General features: G+C 60.2%; 3 protein-coding genes across 3 annotated transcripts; 1 reads left to right on the forward strand and 2 right to left on the reverse strand.

The window, feature by feature from the left end:
- The first annotated feature begins 66 nt into the window (after positions 1-66).
- On the forward strand, positions 67-4,301 carry CHLRE_12g522550v5 (uncharacterized protein). The gene is made up of 12 exons (XM_043068398.1): positions 67-785; positions 995-1,105; positions 1,257-1,425; positions 1,743-1,909; positions 2,034-2,114; positions 2,283-2,477; positions 2,617-2,766; positions 2,905-3,050; positions 3,177-3,369; positions 3,527-3,622; positions 3,790-4,065; positions 4,241-4,301. Exons 1-12 carry the CDS (start codon positions 216-218, stop codon positions 4,262-4,264), a joined length of 2,178 nt encoding a protein of 725 aa, XP_042918493.1. The 5' UTR covers positions 67-215; the 3' UTR covers positions 4,265-4,301.
- Positions 4,302-4,303: 2 nt separating this feature from the next.
- CHLRE_12g522600v5 (uncharacterized protein) lies at positions 4,304-6,079 on the reverse strand. The gene is made up of 4 exons (XM_001696860.2): positions 5,884-6,079; positions 5,705-5,772; positions 5,391-5,524; positions 4,304-5,179 (listed from the first exon to the last, which is right to left on the reverse strand). Exons 1-4 carry the CDS (start codon positions 5,924-5,926, stop codon positions 5,086-5,088), a joined length of 339 nt encoding a protein of 112 aa, XP_001696912.1. The 5' UTR covers positions 5,927-6,079; the 3' UTR covers positions 4,304-5,085.
- A 4,990-nt stretch (positions 6,080-11,069) lies between these two features.
- CHLRE_12g522626v5 (uncharacterized protein) lies at positions 11,070-13,109 on the reverse strand. The gene is made up of 2 exons (XM_043068399.1): positions 12,363-13,109; positions 11,070-12,271 (listed from the first exon to the last, which is right to left on the reverse strand). Exons 1-2 carry the CDS (start codon positions 12,436-12,438, stop codon positions 12,108-12,110), a joined length of 240 nt encoding a protein of 79 aa, XP_042918494.1. The 5' UTR covers positions 12,439-13,109; the 3' UTR covers positions 11,070-12,107.
- Between the last annotated feature and the right edge of the window lie 178 nt (positions 13,110-13,287).

The raw sequence follows: 13,287 nt of genomic DNA on the forward strand, positions 1-13,287 counted from the left end.
GCTTGCGCCCGAGAGCTGTACAGATTCAGCCAGCTAAGGCCGAGTATGCCATAGTTCATACGCATACTTACCGTGCACACATACTTATCGCGCGGCTGGAGCTGAAGACAGACCTTCCTTCTAGCCGCGTACATGCGCTCTGCCTGCGCGCGATAACGCTCCACGATCGCCCGTTTTCGTAAAGTAGCCGTGATACTTGACAAAGAGCAATAGCCATGGCGTCGGGAGGAGAGTGCGTGAAGGTAGCAGTGCGCTGTAGGCCTCTGAACGGCAAGGAGAAGGGCGACAACCGCGCCACCATCGTGGAGGTGGACAACAAGACTGGCCAGGTCACGCTAAACAACCCGAAGGGCGACGAGCCCCCGAAGACGTTCACATTCGACAATGCCTTCGATTGGAACGTCACCCAGCGCGACGTCTATGATGTGGTCGCGCGGCCCATCGTTAACAGCGTTATGGATGGCTACAATGGCACCATCTTTGCCTATGGGCAGACCGGGACGGGCAAGACGCATACCATGGAGGGATTTCCCACGCCGGAGCTGCAGGGCATTATCCCGAACTGTTTTGACCACGTCTTTGAGACGGTCAACTCCAGCACGGGGAAGCAGTGGATGGTGCGCGCCTCGTACCTAGAGATTTACAATGAGGAGGTGCGCGACCTGCTCTCAAAGGACCCTAAGAACAAGCTGGAGCTGAAGGAGCACAAGGACTCGGGTGTATACGTGAAGGGGCTGAACGCCTTCGTGGTGAAGGGCGTGCCGGAGCTGAAGAACGTGCTGGAGGTGCGTCCAGGGTTCGTGTGCGTGCTGGGTACGCCAGCAGCCAGCTTTGTAGAAATGGTCGGCCTGCGTCTGCGCCCGCAAGCGTGCATGCGGCATAGCTATGTACGTATATACCTGGAACTCCTGTCAGAAGAGCCTTTGGGGGCGCTGTGCGCTCTGTAGCGTGCACCGAGCGTCGAAGCTCGGGGGTGTGTGTGCTGCCACTGCAGGTGGGCAAGAAGAACCGCTCCGTGGGCGCCACGCTCATGAACCAGGACTCCTCGCGCTCGCACTCCATCTTCACCATCACCATCGAAACCATCGAGCAAACGCAGGCGCAGGTAGGGCCGGCTGGTGGTTGGACGAATCAGACGCAGGCGCCCTAGCGCCCTGCCACCTCCTGAGCAGTAAGCGTGCAGCTGCCCAGCGCATGGTTGCCGAGCTGCCTCCGACTTTACAACGCAACCTTTTCGCTTCTTTCACACCACTCAGCCGGAGGGCCATATCCGCGTGGGCAAGCTGAACCTGGTGGACCTGGCGGGCAGTGAGCGCCAGTCGAAAACGGGCGCCACAGGCGACCGCCTGAAGGAGGCCACAAAGATCAACCTGTCGCTGTCCGCGCTGGGTAACGTGATCTCGGCGCTGGTGGATGGGAAGAGCGGTGAGTGCTTCTTGTTGTGGTGTGGAAGATCCACGAAGAGGCAGGGGTAGGGCGGGGGAGCAGGGTTGATCGGGCGGTGACAGGGACGGGTTCTCCGCTGCGCATGGACATTGAAGGTGCTGGGACGCGGCACGGAAGCATCCTGCCGAGGATCACAATAGTTGAGCATGCACCAGCCGTTGCACCTGGGCGAGACCCATACGCTACTTGGCATCGGCCTCTCGCCAGGCCTCGCATCAGCAGCGCTAACGCTGGATTGGCTGGGGTCAGCCAGGGGGGTGCTGACGCGCCCTTGCGACGTGACTGCTGCGCCGCAGGCCACGTGCCGTACCGTGACTCCAAGCTGACCCGCCTGCTGCAAGACTCGCTGGGCGGCAACACTAAGACCATCATGTGCGCCAACATGGGCCCCGCCGACTGGAACTACGACGAGACGCTGTCCACGCTGCGCTACGCCAACCGCGCCAAGAACATCAAGAACAAGGTACGGCCAGGACAGGGAGGCCGCGTCTGCGGATGGTAGGACAGAGCCGCCGCTCTTCTGTTTTGGGGCGTGTACAGAATGGACGCTGACGTGCGTGGTCTGCTGTGTGCTTGCCACCCCACAGCCCAAGATCAATGAGGACCCCAAGGACGCCATGCTGCGCGAGTTCCAGGACGAGATCGCCCGCCTCAAAGCGGCCCTGGAGGTGAGCTATAGCACAATGACTCGCGCGCGGGGGCGCGGTGCGCTGCGGCGGCTGTACGTCGGATGCTGGTCAGCAGCAACTACCGTATTTGTCTCGGCAGTTGCTCCGCTTCAAACTGTGTATTGATGCTGATGGCCCCTGACGTTGTGTCGTTGCTGGGTCCTGCAGGCTGAGGGCGGCGCGCTACCGGAGGGCTTCGCCACCGGCCCCGGCGGCGAGATCATTGTGGAGAAGGTGGTGCAGGTACCCAAGGCGCTGGACGCGTCGTTCCTGGAGCAGATGCGCAAGGACATGGAGGAGCAGATGAAGAAGGAGCTGGCCAGCCAGCAGGCGGCGGCACTCAACGATGAGCAGCTGCAGAAGGTGCGCCGCCGGAGCGTAACTTGGCGGGCAGGACAGCAGGGCGGGGCTTGTGTACCACTGTCCTGCGCATGCTGCGCATCTTCTTGGTGAATTTCTATGGCTTACGTTGACATCGTGTCCCTTGTGTTTGCAACTGCAGGTCAAGGAGGAGGCGGCCGCCAAGGCCAAGGCGGAGGCAGCTCGCCTAGAGGAGGAGAAGAAGAAGGCGGAGGAGGAGGCGGCGCGCATGCAGCGGAAGCAGCAGAAAATTAAGGCGGAGATGGACAAGAAGTCTCTGGATGCGGAGCAGGTGCGCCGGGCTTGTCTGCCGGGATGAATACCGGCGATGTGCATTACGCTATGCGCACACCTCCTGAGCTTACAGCCTGCGCTGCAAACCCGGCCGGGGAGACTGACAGCGATGCCCCGGGGATGCTGCCGCACACAGATCCGTGCCGAGAAGGAGGCGCTGGCCAAGAAGCTCAAGGCCATGGAGTCTAAGATCTTGAAGGGAGACCAGGCGGGTGGCCTAGCGGAGGTGACCAAGAAGAAGGAGGAGGAGCTCAAGCGGAAAGAGCAGGAGCTGGAGCGCAGGTGCGCCGCATCCCTACCTGTTCATAGGATCCATGCTCGGCTGCTGCACCCATACCTGCTACGACTATGTTGTCTGAGCTGCATTTAACCTCGCTGTGTGTTCCCCTCTACTTGTTCGGCCCCCAGGCGCAAGGAGGAGGAGGAGCAGCGGAAAAAGATCCAGGTTATGGAGGAGCAGCAGCTGGCCATGGAGGACAAGTACAAAGACAAGGCGGACGAGGCGGACCAGAAGACCAAGAAGCTGAAGAAGCTGTGGAAGAAGTTCCAGGAGGTCAACGCGGAAGTGGAGGACATGTACAAGGAGTTCCAGCGCGAAAAGGTGCGGGCTGGGAGGGCGGCAGGCACCGGATTCGAGCGCGGGGTTCCAGGCGACTCTAGCGCCGCATGCATGACTGCTACGCCGTGCCTACATCCCTAATTGCGCACGTGACCTCAGCGTGTTCGTGTTGCGCTGGCCGCCTGTGTCACCTTTACAGGAGGACCTGCTGGAGAGCATTCGCATGCTGCAGGACCAAATGCAGCTGAAGGACATGGTGATCGAGGCCTTCATCCCGCCGGAGGAAGTGCAGAAGGTGCGGTGCGGGGACAAGTTGAGGATAAAGCAGGACGCAGCATGCGCAAGGCTTCCATACCACGCATAGCTCCAGACGGGCCAGTGCCTGTTTACAGTCACTCATCTGGAGACGCAGCCCCGTGTGATTGACCATCGCGCTGCGGTACTGCAATCCATCACGCACAGGTGATGAAGCGCGCGCACTGGGATGACGAGCGCGAGGTGTGGGTGCTGGAGCGGCTCAGCGACATCGGCAAGCGCGAGACCGCGCAGGGCGCCAGCCGGCGGCCCGTGTCGGCGTCGGGGCAGCGCCGCCCCACGTCGGACTTTGCCAAGCTGGCCAATGCCATGGGCGACATGAACCCGCGTTTCAAGAGCGAGAACATCCTGAACCTGGAGCTGGACCTGCCGGAGCGGACAACCTACGACTACGAGGGGCCGGGCGTGGACCCGCGCGTACAGGTGGGAGAGCGTTGTGTCGCAAACTTTGCGCCCGCAGAGGTCACGAGATGTACGGCACGCAAATACTGTGGCATGTCCAATTCTGAAGTAGCTGTTGTGGGCTGTTACCAAACCCGTTGACTGGCGGCTGTCACGATATGGCTCGTGACTCCACCTTCTGGTTCGTGTCGGTCAGGCTGCCTTTGACTGCGTGAGCTGAGCGGACTGTCCCTGCTTGTAATGTCGCATTCATACCGAGCCAACCGCCTGTTCTAATGCTACGCACGCTGCAGGCCGCCATCAACGCTGCGTTTGCTGAGGACGGCGAGCTCATCTTCGTCGGCAGCGAGCAGAACGTGCACCTAGGGGACGCGTCAGCAGCGGCTGCCCGGCCGGACTCGGCCAAGAAGCGGCCGGCGTCGGCGCGCAAGGGCACCAAGAAGTGAGGCCGGCAAAACCGTTGGCTGTGCAGCATACATACTAGATCGTAGGAAGGCGTTGTCCAGTGTACATACAGATGCTGTGATTAAGATTGGGGCTTGGGACTATTATGTCTGCGGGCCGCTCTGTGCACGAGATCTAGGATTCCGGCGCGGTCTGACCGTTGTGGATGCTGACACCAGGGCAGGAACCGGTAGATGACGCTGCAAGTGACTACCGTACGTAGCCCACGGAAGCTATCAAGCCCACGGGAGTAGGTGCATTACATCCAAGTACAAACGTTACACGTTCCCCGCCCCCTGAATGTGGGCAAGGGATGAATTCTTTACGACCGCCCATGGCAGACATAATAAGTTGCCTGTGAGCAGATGTCTCTGCCTATGAGACAGTCTTCAAGACGATATGTCTATTCCATCCGTATGTCGCCGTTACACATGCACACCATCATCAGTACACACTCGACACTCGTAACACATCCGCCTGTTGCATCTGGTGGGACGTTCTGAAGCGAACACACGCCGCGCCCAGATGCAACCCTATCCCGCTCTTGAGACCCGCTTCTGCCTAATGAATGAAGCCGCTTGCTAAGCCGCGCGCAGTTTAAGCAGTCGCCTGCTTCAGGTAGGCAATCAGATCGGCGCGCTCCTCGGGCTTCTTCAGGCCAGCGAACACCATCTTGTTGCCAGGCATGTACCTGCGTGGCGGGGAGGATGCGAGGGGTTGCCGTCAGCACCAGTGTTCCCGAGGTCCCTCCCCAATGTCAGCCACCCCGCAGCATTCACGCAGCTTTTGAAAACACGTGCACGCATCCTGTGCGACGTCCGGCCGTGACGCGCCTCCGGCACGCAGGCGTGGCGTGATTGAACGCGACACACAACGACCAAACGGCTTCGACACCAACCTACTTCTTGGGGTTCAGCAGGTACTCGTAGAGAGTGCTCTCGCCCCAGGTCACGGCAGCCTCCTTGTTCGCCTTCGAGTATGCGAAGCCGGCAGCAGTGCCCGAGACACGGCCGAACAGACCGCCCAGGTTGGGGCCCTGCGGGTGCACGCAGCGTGCACACACGAAGTCAGCCACGTTGGAATATTACAAGCAATTACAAACCGCAGAGCCAACGCAGGTCCGCGCACATGACCGTGATGGTCGCGGAGGAAGTACCAATCAGGCGGCGCGTTGCCCGCCCAGAGCATTCGCACTGAAACTGCGCTGTATTCTCACCTGCTTGTGGCCGCCGCCCTTCTCAGCAACGTGGCATTGCGCGCACTTGGTCTTGAAAATCTTCTCGCCTGCGATTGGAGACGTCGGATCAATATGCCGAGTTGCATGTTTTGGAGAACAGTCATGCACCGTGGTTTCTCAGCTCGCTACAGGCTGATTTGACTAGCCCTTCAACCTACCGCGAGCAAGGTCGCCAGCGGGGGCCTCAGCGAAGGTCGACATTTTAAGCAGATAGAAGGGTCACAGGAAAGGTTTTGGTTCGGAGTGGGTGTGTTTGCAAGTGAAAAGCGGAGGACGGGTCTTTTTAGAAGCTCCGGGCCCGATGCGATCACGCCCCGCCCACGTCGCACTGCTTCAAACCTTTGTTGCTCCAACATGTAGACCTAGTAGCTCTGCACACCAACACAGCGCCTAGATAAGCCAAGGAGTGTATCCGTGGGAGTTTGCTAACCCACCACCACCAGCAAACTCCAATGACATGTGACTCAGCCGTTCACAACAGCCTCTTTCTTGAGCAGCTGCTTGCCATGACGCAACTGCCTAGTGTGTGATACCAATCAGGCTTGGCATGCGCGACGGCAACGGCTGTTTGGTGGTTGCAGCGCACACGCCACGTTGCGGCTTCCCCACGGCGGACAGGGTGGAGCTGGGACAGCGGGCGCTTGCAGAGGGCGCTACTCGCGGTGCGGCTGAGCTGAGTGGGCCATAATGGACGTCGCGTGTCTGGAAGCAGCCACCGAGGTGTGTGCGGAGGTTGCCCTTGAGTTGTCAGGCCGCAATCACTAAGCAACGCGCTGACCGGGGAGCTATGGACACCATGATGGACACTATGCCGCCCAGTTTGGCATTAGCCTTCAATATAGCACTCTGCTCTGTCTTTTCACAACGTGTTTGGTTTCAACCTTGCCAATATAAGCCAGCCAGTCGTAGCCAAGCCTTAGCATGCAAGATCCCCACTCAGTCCTGGACACTGTGGTTCATCAGCACGCGGGCAATCGTGACATGGTCACATACCGACTTAACCGCCTGTCCTGATGCTGCGCACGCTGTTGGCCCAGCAGTGTTGAGTGTATCTACTGGTTGCAGTGCGCGCATACTACTGGGCAGGGTAGTGTGGACTGGGCAGGGCAGTGTGGGCTGAGGCAGGGCAGTATGGGCTGAGGCAAGGCACTATGGGCTGAGGCAGGGCACTATGGGCTGAATCTAGTCGCCAAAACCTTTGCGGTTTGTCGAAGCACGCCTCTGCCCGCCCATCCATGACGATCCACTGACGTCGCACATCCGAAACTGGCGGCGAATCCCCAAGAGGCGGGCGTACAAGCTACGGAGGCCGCTAGGGCACGGAGCGCAGCAGCCGCGTCTGCGGGCTTACCTCGCCCCGGCATCCGCAACAACCGTAAAATGCGTAAACGCGCAGGGCCGCTGCAGCTCTGTATGTACCAATCTTCATAGTACCGTTAAGGTATGTTGCGTATAGTCCAATGACAGGGGAGGCGCCAAGAAGCGTCCAGCATCCAGTCCAGCCCTGGCAACAACCACTGCACAGAAGCTGCGGCTGGCGGCGCGTTAAGAGCACCACTGACGGCCGACCGGGCGGCGTGTGCAGCAGCCTCGCATCCCTCCGGTAGCAATGCAAAGTCCGCCGCACAGCGGGCCGCGGCCACCTCCAATGTGAGTGGGTAGAATGCGGGTACCAGTGTTTAGGCGAACAGAGTAAGTACCGTATCGGAGATACTAAAGAGAAGCCAGACCTGGTGATGAACTTGCGTGGTAGAGTCGGTTAAAAAAGCAGCGGAATGGTGCATCTTACGCGGGATTCTATGTTGTGTGATTCATGACTGCGTTGCAGGCAGTATATCATCATGGGGTAGCAGCCATCTACGGGGGGCATCTTGGGGGTTAACGTTGAACCAATCCCGTAAGGAAACAGTCGCGCGGCAAGGATCGGGGGGCATCTTGGGGGGTGGGTCTGGTCGGGCATCTGTCTCGCGCGGCATCTTGGTTGCGGCCGGGCGGCATCTTGGTTGGCGGCAGGGGTGCCGTTGCGCATCTCAGCTGCCGCCCGTTGGGACCAGTCCAGCCCTGTCTATCGCACGGTATTACTCGTCGTAAGGTGTAACCTGCACGCACACACGACACATCGTGCACTCTCGACCCCACCGTCCCCCACCTGCACCCCAGCAACCCTCGCCACCACGGGCCATGTCCAGCGCCGCAGACGAAGCACCCACGAGGGAAGTGGTGTCAAGCCGGTTCGATACTATATGATACCGAACTATCACTGGATGCACGGGGGCAAGACATGGCCAGCACATGGTAGATTGGTAGTGCTTTCGTTCCTGAGGACCTGCATCGGTGCTGTGACCTAGAGGTGAACAGGCCCCGAGGCCGCACACAGGAGGCACGCGCATGCCGAGCGTGTGGCGTGCCTGGGGCTGTAGCGGATGATTGCATGCTCTTTCTAGAATGCCCCGCTTATGAGCAAAATGTTCCAATTATGAAAGTAGTCTTCAGCTATCCCAGCACTCTATGCGTACTTGCTTTAAGAGCAAGGACCCAAGAGAGACTGCTGAGTAGATCAGCGCTTTGTTAGCGCATCGGGAGAGCATAGCTAAGAGTCACACGCGTATCCATCGCCCCACCACAGCTTCCCATGATTCAAGGGACACTGTAACTGTAGCTGTGGCATGGGTGCTGAGCCACTGCCACACAGGGCTCCATCATAATGTCTCCAGACAGTAATCGGCCTTTTTGGCCGTTTCCTAGACGTTCCTCCCGGGAGCTGATGTCTGGGGTGAGACTTTGTTGGCCCGGGTTTGGGGCGGGTTTTGTCCGAATTCCTATGGAGAAGGCCCCAAACCGCCATGTGCCCAGGCAAATGACGGCGGCCGCCCAGGCGTTTTTGGTTGCGGGCGCTGGCGAACTAGTAGCAAATGCAAGGACAGCCGCAAAGATTGACACCATTGTAGTTGGGCTGGCCAGTGGTACATGCTGTGGGCGCCTGGGAAGCATGACTGGCTAGGGGGCGTGACTGCAGCAGGGCACCGGCGTCAGATCACTCACTCGTATTGGCAGCTGGAGCTGGGAGGAAGGCCAACTTTATGCGATGGTGCTGCTGGTGTGGCGGAGGTGATGGCAGCTTGCTGCTTTACGTGGCGGGATGCTGCAAGTCAGGCACGGCGGCATGTACCAAGTCAGTAGCGGCCTGCCTGGCACAAACTCCAGAGCTTGGCCTGACGCGTACTTGGGGCAACCAAGCGTTCAAATAACAAAGACGGTGCTCTCGCGATGCAGAGTGCGATGGTGTTTCTAGACACCTTCACAGCGGGGACCGTTGCACGACATCCCACGGGTGCTTTATGGTCATGTACGCGGGGGGGGGGGGGTAGATAGCTCAGAATCTTAATCCATGCTTAAAATCGTAGAGCTTTAGGAAAGCATTACGCACGTAGTTTTAGTTTTGTCAGGGGTGGTCTGATAAGGAAGTTCTGGGCCGATAAAGTGGGGGGGGGTCGGTCGTCGTCCCTGGGGGTCTGCCGGGTTTCGGGAGCCCGTCCTGGCGGATTTTGGGAAGCGCCCCATAAACAGAACTAGGGGCCAAACTCAGCACCACGAGGCTCAAACATGCACGTTATGCAGTAGCACGCACAAACAAAGCGTGGGAGGGACTAGTTTGCACGGCATGCACGTCGGCATGTCCCCACTTTCGACGAATGCGCATTGACATGGCGGGGCTCTCAAGGGCAGGTGCGCATGAATTCATGTGTAACAAGGCTGCCAATGCACGCTGTCCATACATCACATGGCAGAGAGATGAACGCGGGGTGGGCTTTCGAAGGGATTTCCATAGAATCCGCCTGGAATCCCGCGTGTGACCGAAGTCTTAGAACAGGATCGGCGATGCCACAGCGTGATAGCGCTCGTCAAGAGGAGTTCACTTTGGTATTACATGTACGGGTTTTAACCCTAAACAACAAGTTTTGCCCGTTGGGGGTTCGCCGGGTCCTGCCGGGTCGGTGCTCCCCTCAAAGGGGTGCCGGGGGATTTCGGGGCATGCGGTCTGGCACTTTGTTTCCTACCCCCAACCTCCTGATGTACGCTCCCGGTCATGCTGGGCGTGGGACCTTGTGCTGTTGCGTGGAGGCGCATCCCGACCAGCCAGGGACGGTAGGACGCCGCGCACAGCCGCATTAGAGGGTTGTGGGTTGCCGCAACTAGTGGTCTCTGCGGACTGCTGAGTTCGCGCACATCCCGGGACTTCATGTCAGTTGTCAGCACTTGTCAAGTCAACCAGTTACCAACTAGCACAGCGTTGAGCGCGCTAACCTACCACAACGCAAGGAGCCCTGTTTAGCGAATAGAGGTTACATGTGGGATGACAGCCGCGGGCAAGCCAGGGCTTCATAAACGCACGAGACACGTACGCACACTCGAGGAGAGAACCTCGAATGACCCCCATGCTCCTCGCCTCACTAAAGGAGGGGAGGAACCCCGAGCAAGGCTCACCGCAAACGCTAGCGCTGCTCACCTAAGCCGCGGGTCGGCGTCAGACTGACTGCCACTTTGCAAAGTGCAACTCCTACCCCAAAACACCAGCACCAACAGGGCAGGGCCCTCACACTGTTGGGTGCAGCCCGAAGCTGCATCCTGTCGACGGCCTAGGGCCGGTCCGACCCACCAGACAGCACAAGCCACAGCGCCCGCACCCTAGCGCAGGCGGTGCAGGCACGCCCACCGCCCAACCAAGTCCACACAGCCGCGCAACACCCTAGCACAGCAGACAGCGCAAGCCAGCCTTCGCTTAGTCGGCCTGCGCCAGCCAGCCTTCGCTGGACTGCCTTCGCCAGACTGCATTCGCCAAGCAGGTCTCTCCACTGGCCACACCACGAGGTGTGTAGATGCGCCCACAGCTCCAGCCGCCGCCGCCCGGAAGACGCCGGTCCTGGCTCCCGCCGCAGCGTGCCCCGAAAGAGCCGCTCAGCGACACGCCACTGCGAGCCCGGCAGCAGCGAGCGCCCCGCCAGAAGCATCGCGAAGCCATGAGGACGAGGTCGAACGGCGAGCAGGCGCGCCACCCACGCTAGGTCGCGAAGGCTCCACGGTGTGAAGTCATGATGTTCGGCAAAGATTGCCAGAGCGGGGTCCGCTCGGCAGGACGGCGACGATGATGTCGCCGACTGAGTGGCGCGCCGCAGCCAGAGCAGTACTGACGCACTACAGCTGACCTAAGCAACGCCAGGGACGCCATGGAGGCGCCACAGGGGATTGGCGCGGCCACGAAGGCCGGCCAGGAACTACTACCGACAAGGAGGGTTAGGGCGCCGAGGCGCCCTAACGCAACCAAGCGGAGTAGAACGAGTTCAATAGCTGATAGAGGTTACATGTGGGACGACAGCCGTGGACTAGCCAGGGCCCCAAAAACGTACGAGACACGCACGCTCACCCGAGGAGAGATCCCCGAATGACCCCCATGCTCCTCGCCTCCGGAGAGGGGAGGAACCCCAGGCCCGGCTCACCGCAAACGCTAGCGCTGCTCACCTAAGCCGTGGGTCGGCGTCATAAGACTACCTCTTATTGCGAGTCCCTAAGCTGACAAGCTAGGGTGAGGCCGGTGGCGAGTCCGCTGTTGGCCCTACCAAGATAACCCCTCCAACATCATCTGACGCTAGGAATGGGTGCTGGTTCGGGACAAGGTCCCAGCGGCGCGGAGGCCGACGCAGACTCACAAACGCAGCTAGCCGTGACCAGAAGTCCGCAATCACCTCCACACCGATCCTTCGCACAACAGCAACCTCCGCAGTCCGGTCTGCAGCATCACGGCAAGCGTAAAGGCGCTGTCGGCCGTATTCCAGGGCCGCCACAGCAGCCAAGCACACGATGTCCCACACCGCCTGCGATAGCCCTGGTGGCGCCTGTACTCAATAGCGAATAGAGGTTACATGTGGGACGACAGCCGCGGGCAAGCCAGGGCTTCATAAACGCACGAGACACGTACGCACACTCGAGGAGAGAACCTCGAATGACCCCCATGCTCCTCGCCTCACTAAAGGAGGGGAGGAACCCCGAGCAAGGCTCACCGCAAACGCTAGCGCTGCTCACCTAAGCCGCGGGTCGGCGTCAGACTGACTGCCACTTTGCAAAGTGCAACTCCTACCCCAAAACACCAGCACCAACAGGGCAGGGCCCTCACACTGTTGGGTGCAGCCCGAAGCTGCATCCTGTCGACGGCCTAGGGCCGTGCAAGTTCGCTGAACCACGAGGATCAGCCGGTCCGACCCACCAGACAGCACAAGCCACAGCGCCCGCACCCTAGCGCAGGTGGTGCAGGCACGCCCACCGCCCAACCAAGTCCACACAGCCTCGCAACACCCTAGCACAGCAGACAGCGCCAGCCAGCCTTCGCTTAGTCGGCCTGCGCCAGCCAGCCTTCGCTGGACTGCCTTCGCCAGACTGCATTCGCCAAGCAGGTCTCTCCACTGGCCACACCACGAGGTGTGTAGATGCGCCCACAGCTCCAGCCGCCGCCGCCCGGAAGACGCCGGTCCTGGCTCCCGCCGCAGCGTGCCCCTGTTCACGCGCAGCGAGCCCGGCGCCACGTCAGGCCGCGGCAGCAGCCCACAGCAAGAGTCGCCAGCAGCTCCAATCGGCCCGCCGTTACCGAAAGAGCCGCTCAGCGACACGCCACTGCGAGCCCGGCAGCAGCGAGCGCCCCGCCAGAAGCATCGCGAAGCCATGAGGACGAGGTCGAACGGCGAGCAGGCGCGCCACCCATGCTAGGTCGCGAAGGCTCCACGGTGTGAAGTCATGATGTTCGGCAAAGATTGCCAGAGCGGGGCCCGCTCGGCAGGACGGCGACGATGATGTCGCCGACTGAGTGGCGCGCCGCAGCCAGAGCAGTACTGACGCACTACAGCTGACCTAAGCAACGCCAGGGACGCCATGGAGGCGCCACAGGGGATGGGCGCGGCCACGAAGGCCGGCCAGGAACTACTACCGACAAGGAGGGTCAGGGCGCCGAGGCGCCCTAACGCAACCAAGCGGAGTAGAACGAGTTAGCTGGTTCAATAGCCCAGCTATATACATATGCCATGGAAAGTGTGACGCACCCGGTGCGTTTGCGCTACAGCGCGATTTAGCTCGAACCAACTAGCATGATCGATTATTCGCAGCTTCCTGTATACGTGATCTTCTGTCCAGGCCGCGAGAGCGAGTGCAGCGTATGAACGAAGCCGGTAACTGCGCTTTCTTGGCTTCCTCGAGAATGCGCGCAGCTATAACTTACAGTGCGATGTATTAGCGACACAGTCTGGCCTGCCAGAGCGCGCACTTGCAAGAATTTCAGAGCGGGCTCGTTCCGATCGGCTGGGATGAAAGCTTACACGATATGTGCGAGCAGCTGTATCCGTTGATATAATCGGTGAGCAAAGTCATGCACAGTTGCGATGTGCTGTGAACTTTTAGCACGCTCGGCGACCCAGCTCGGCGAACCTCCTCGCTGGCGGGGGGAGGGAAACCCTCCCCCCTGCACCCCCCTCCCCCAGCTTCCTAAGTGACGTGCCTCAGCGGCGGGCTAAGAGAATCGT

This window comes from Chlamydomonas reinhardtii, chromosome 12 (assembly GCF_000002595.2).
Source record: "Chlamydomonas reinhardtii strain CC-503 cw92 mt+ chromosome 12, whole genome shotgun sequence".
Taxonomy (NCBI): Eukaryota; Viridiplantae; Chlorophyta; class Chlorophyceae; order Chlamydomonadales; family Chlamydomonadaceae; genus Chlamydomonas; species Chlamydomonas reinhardtii.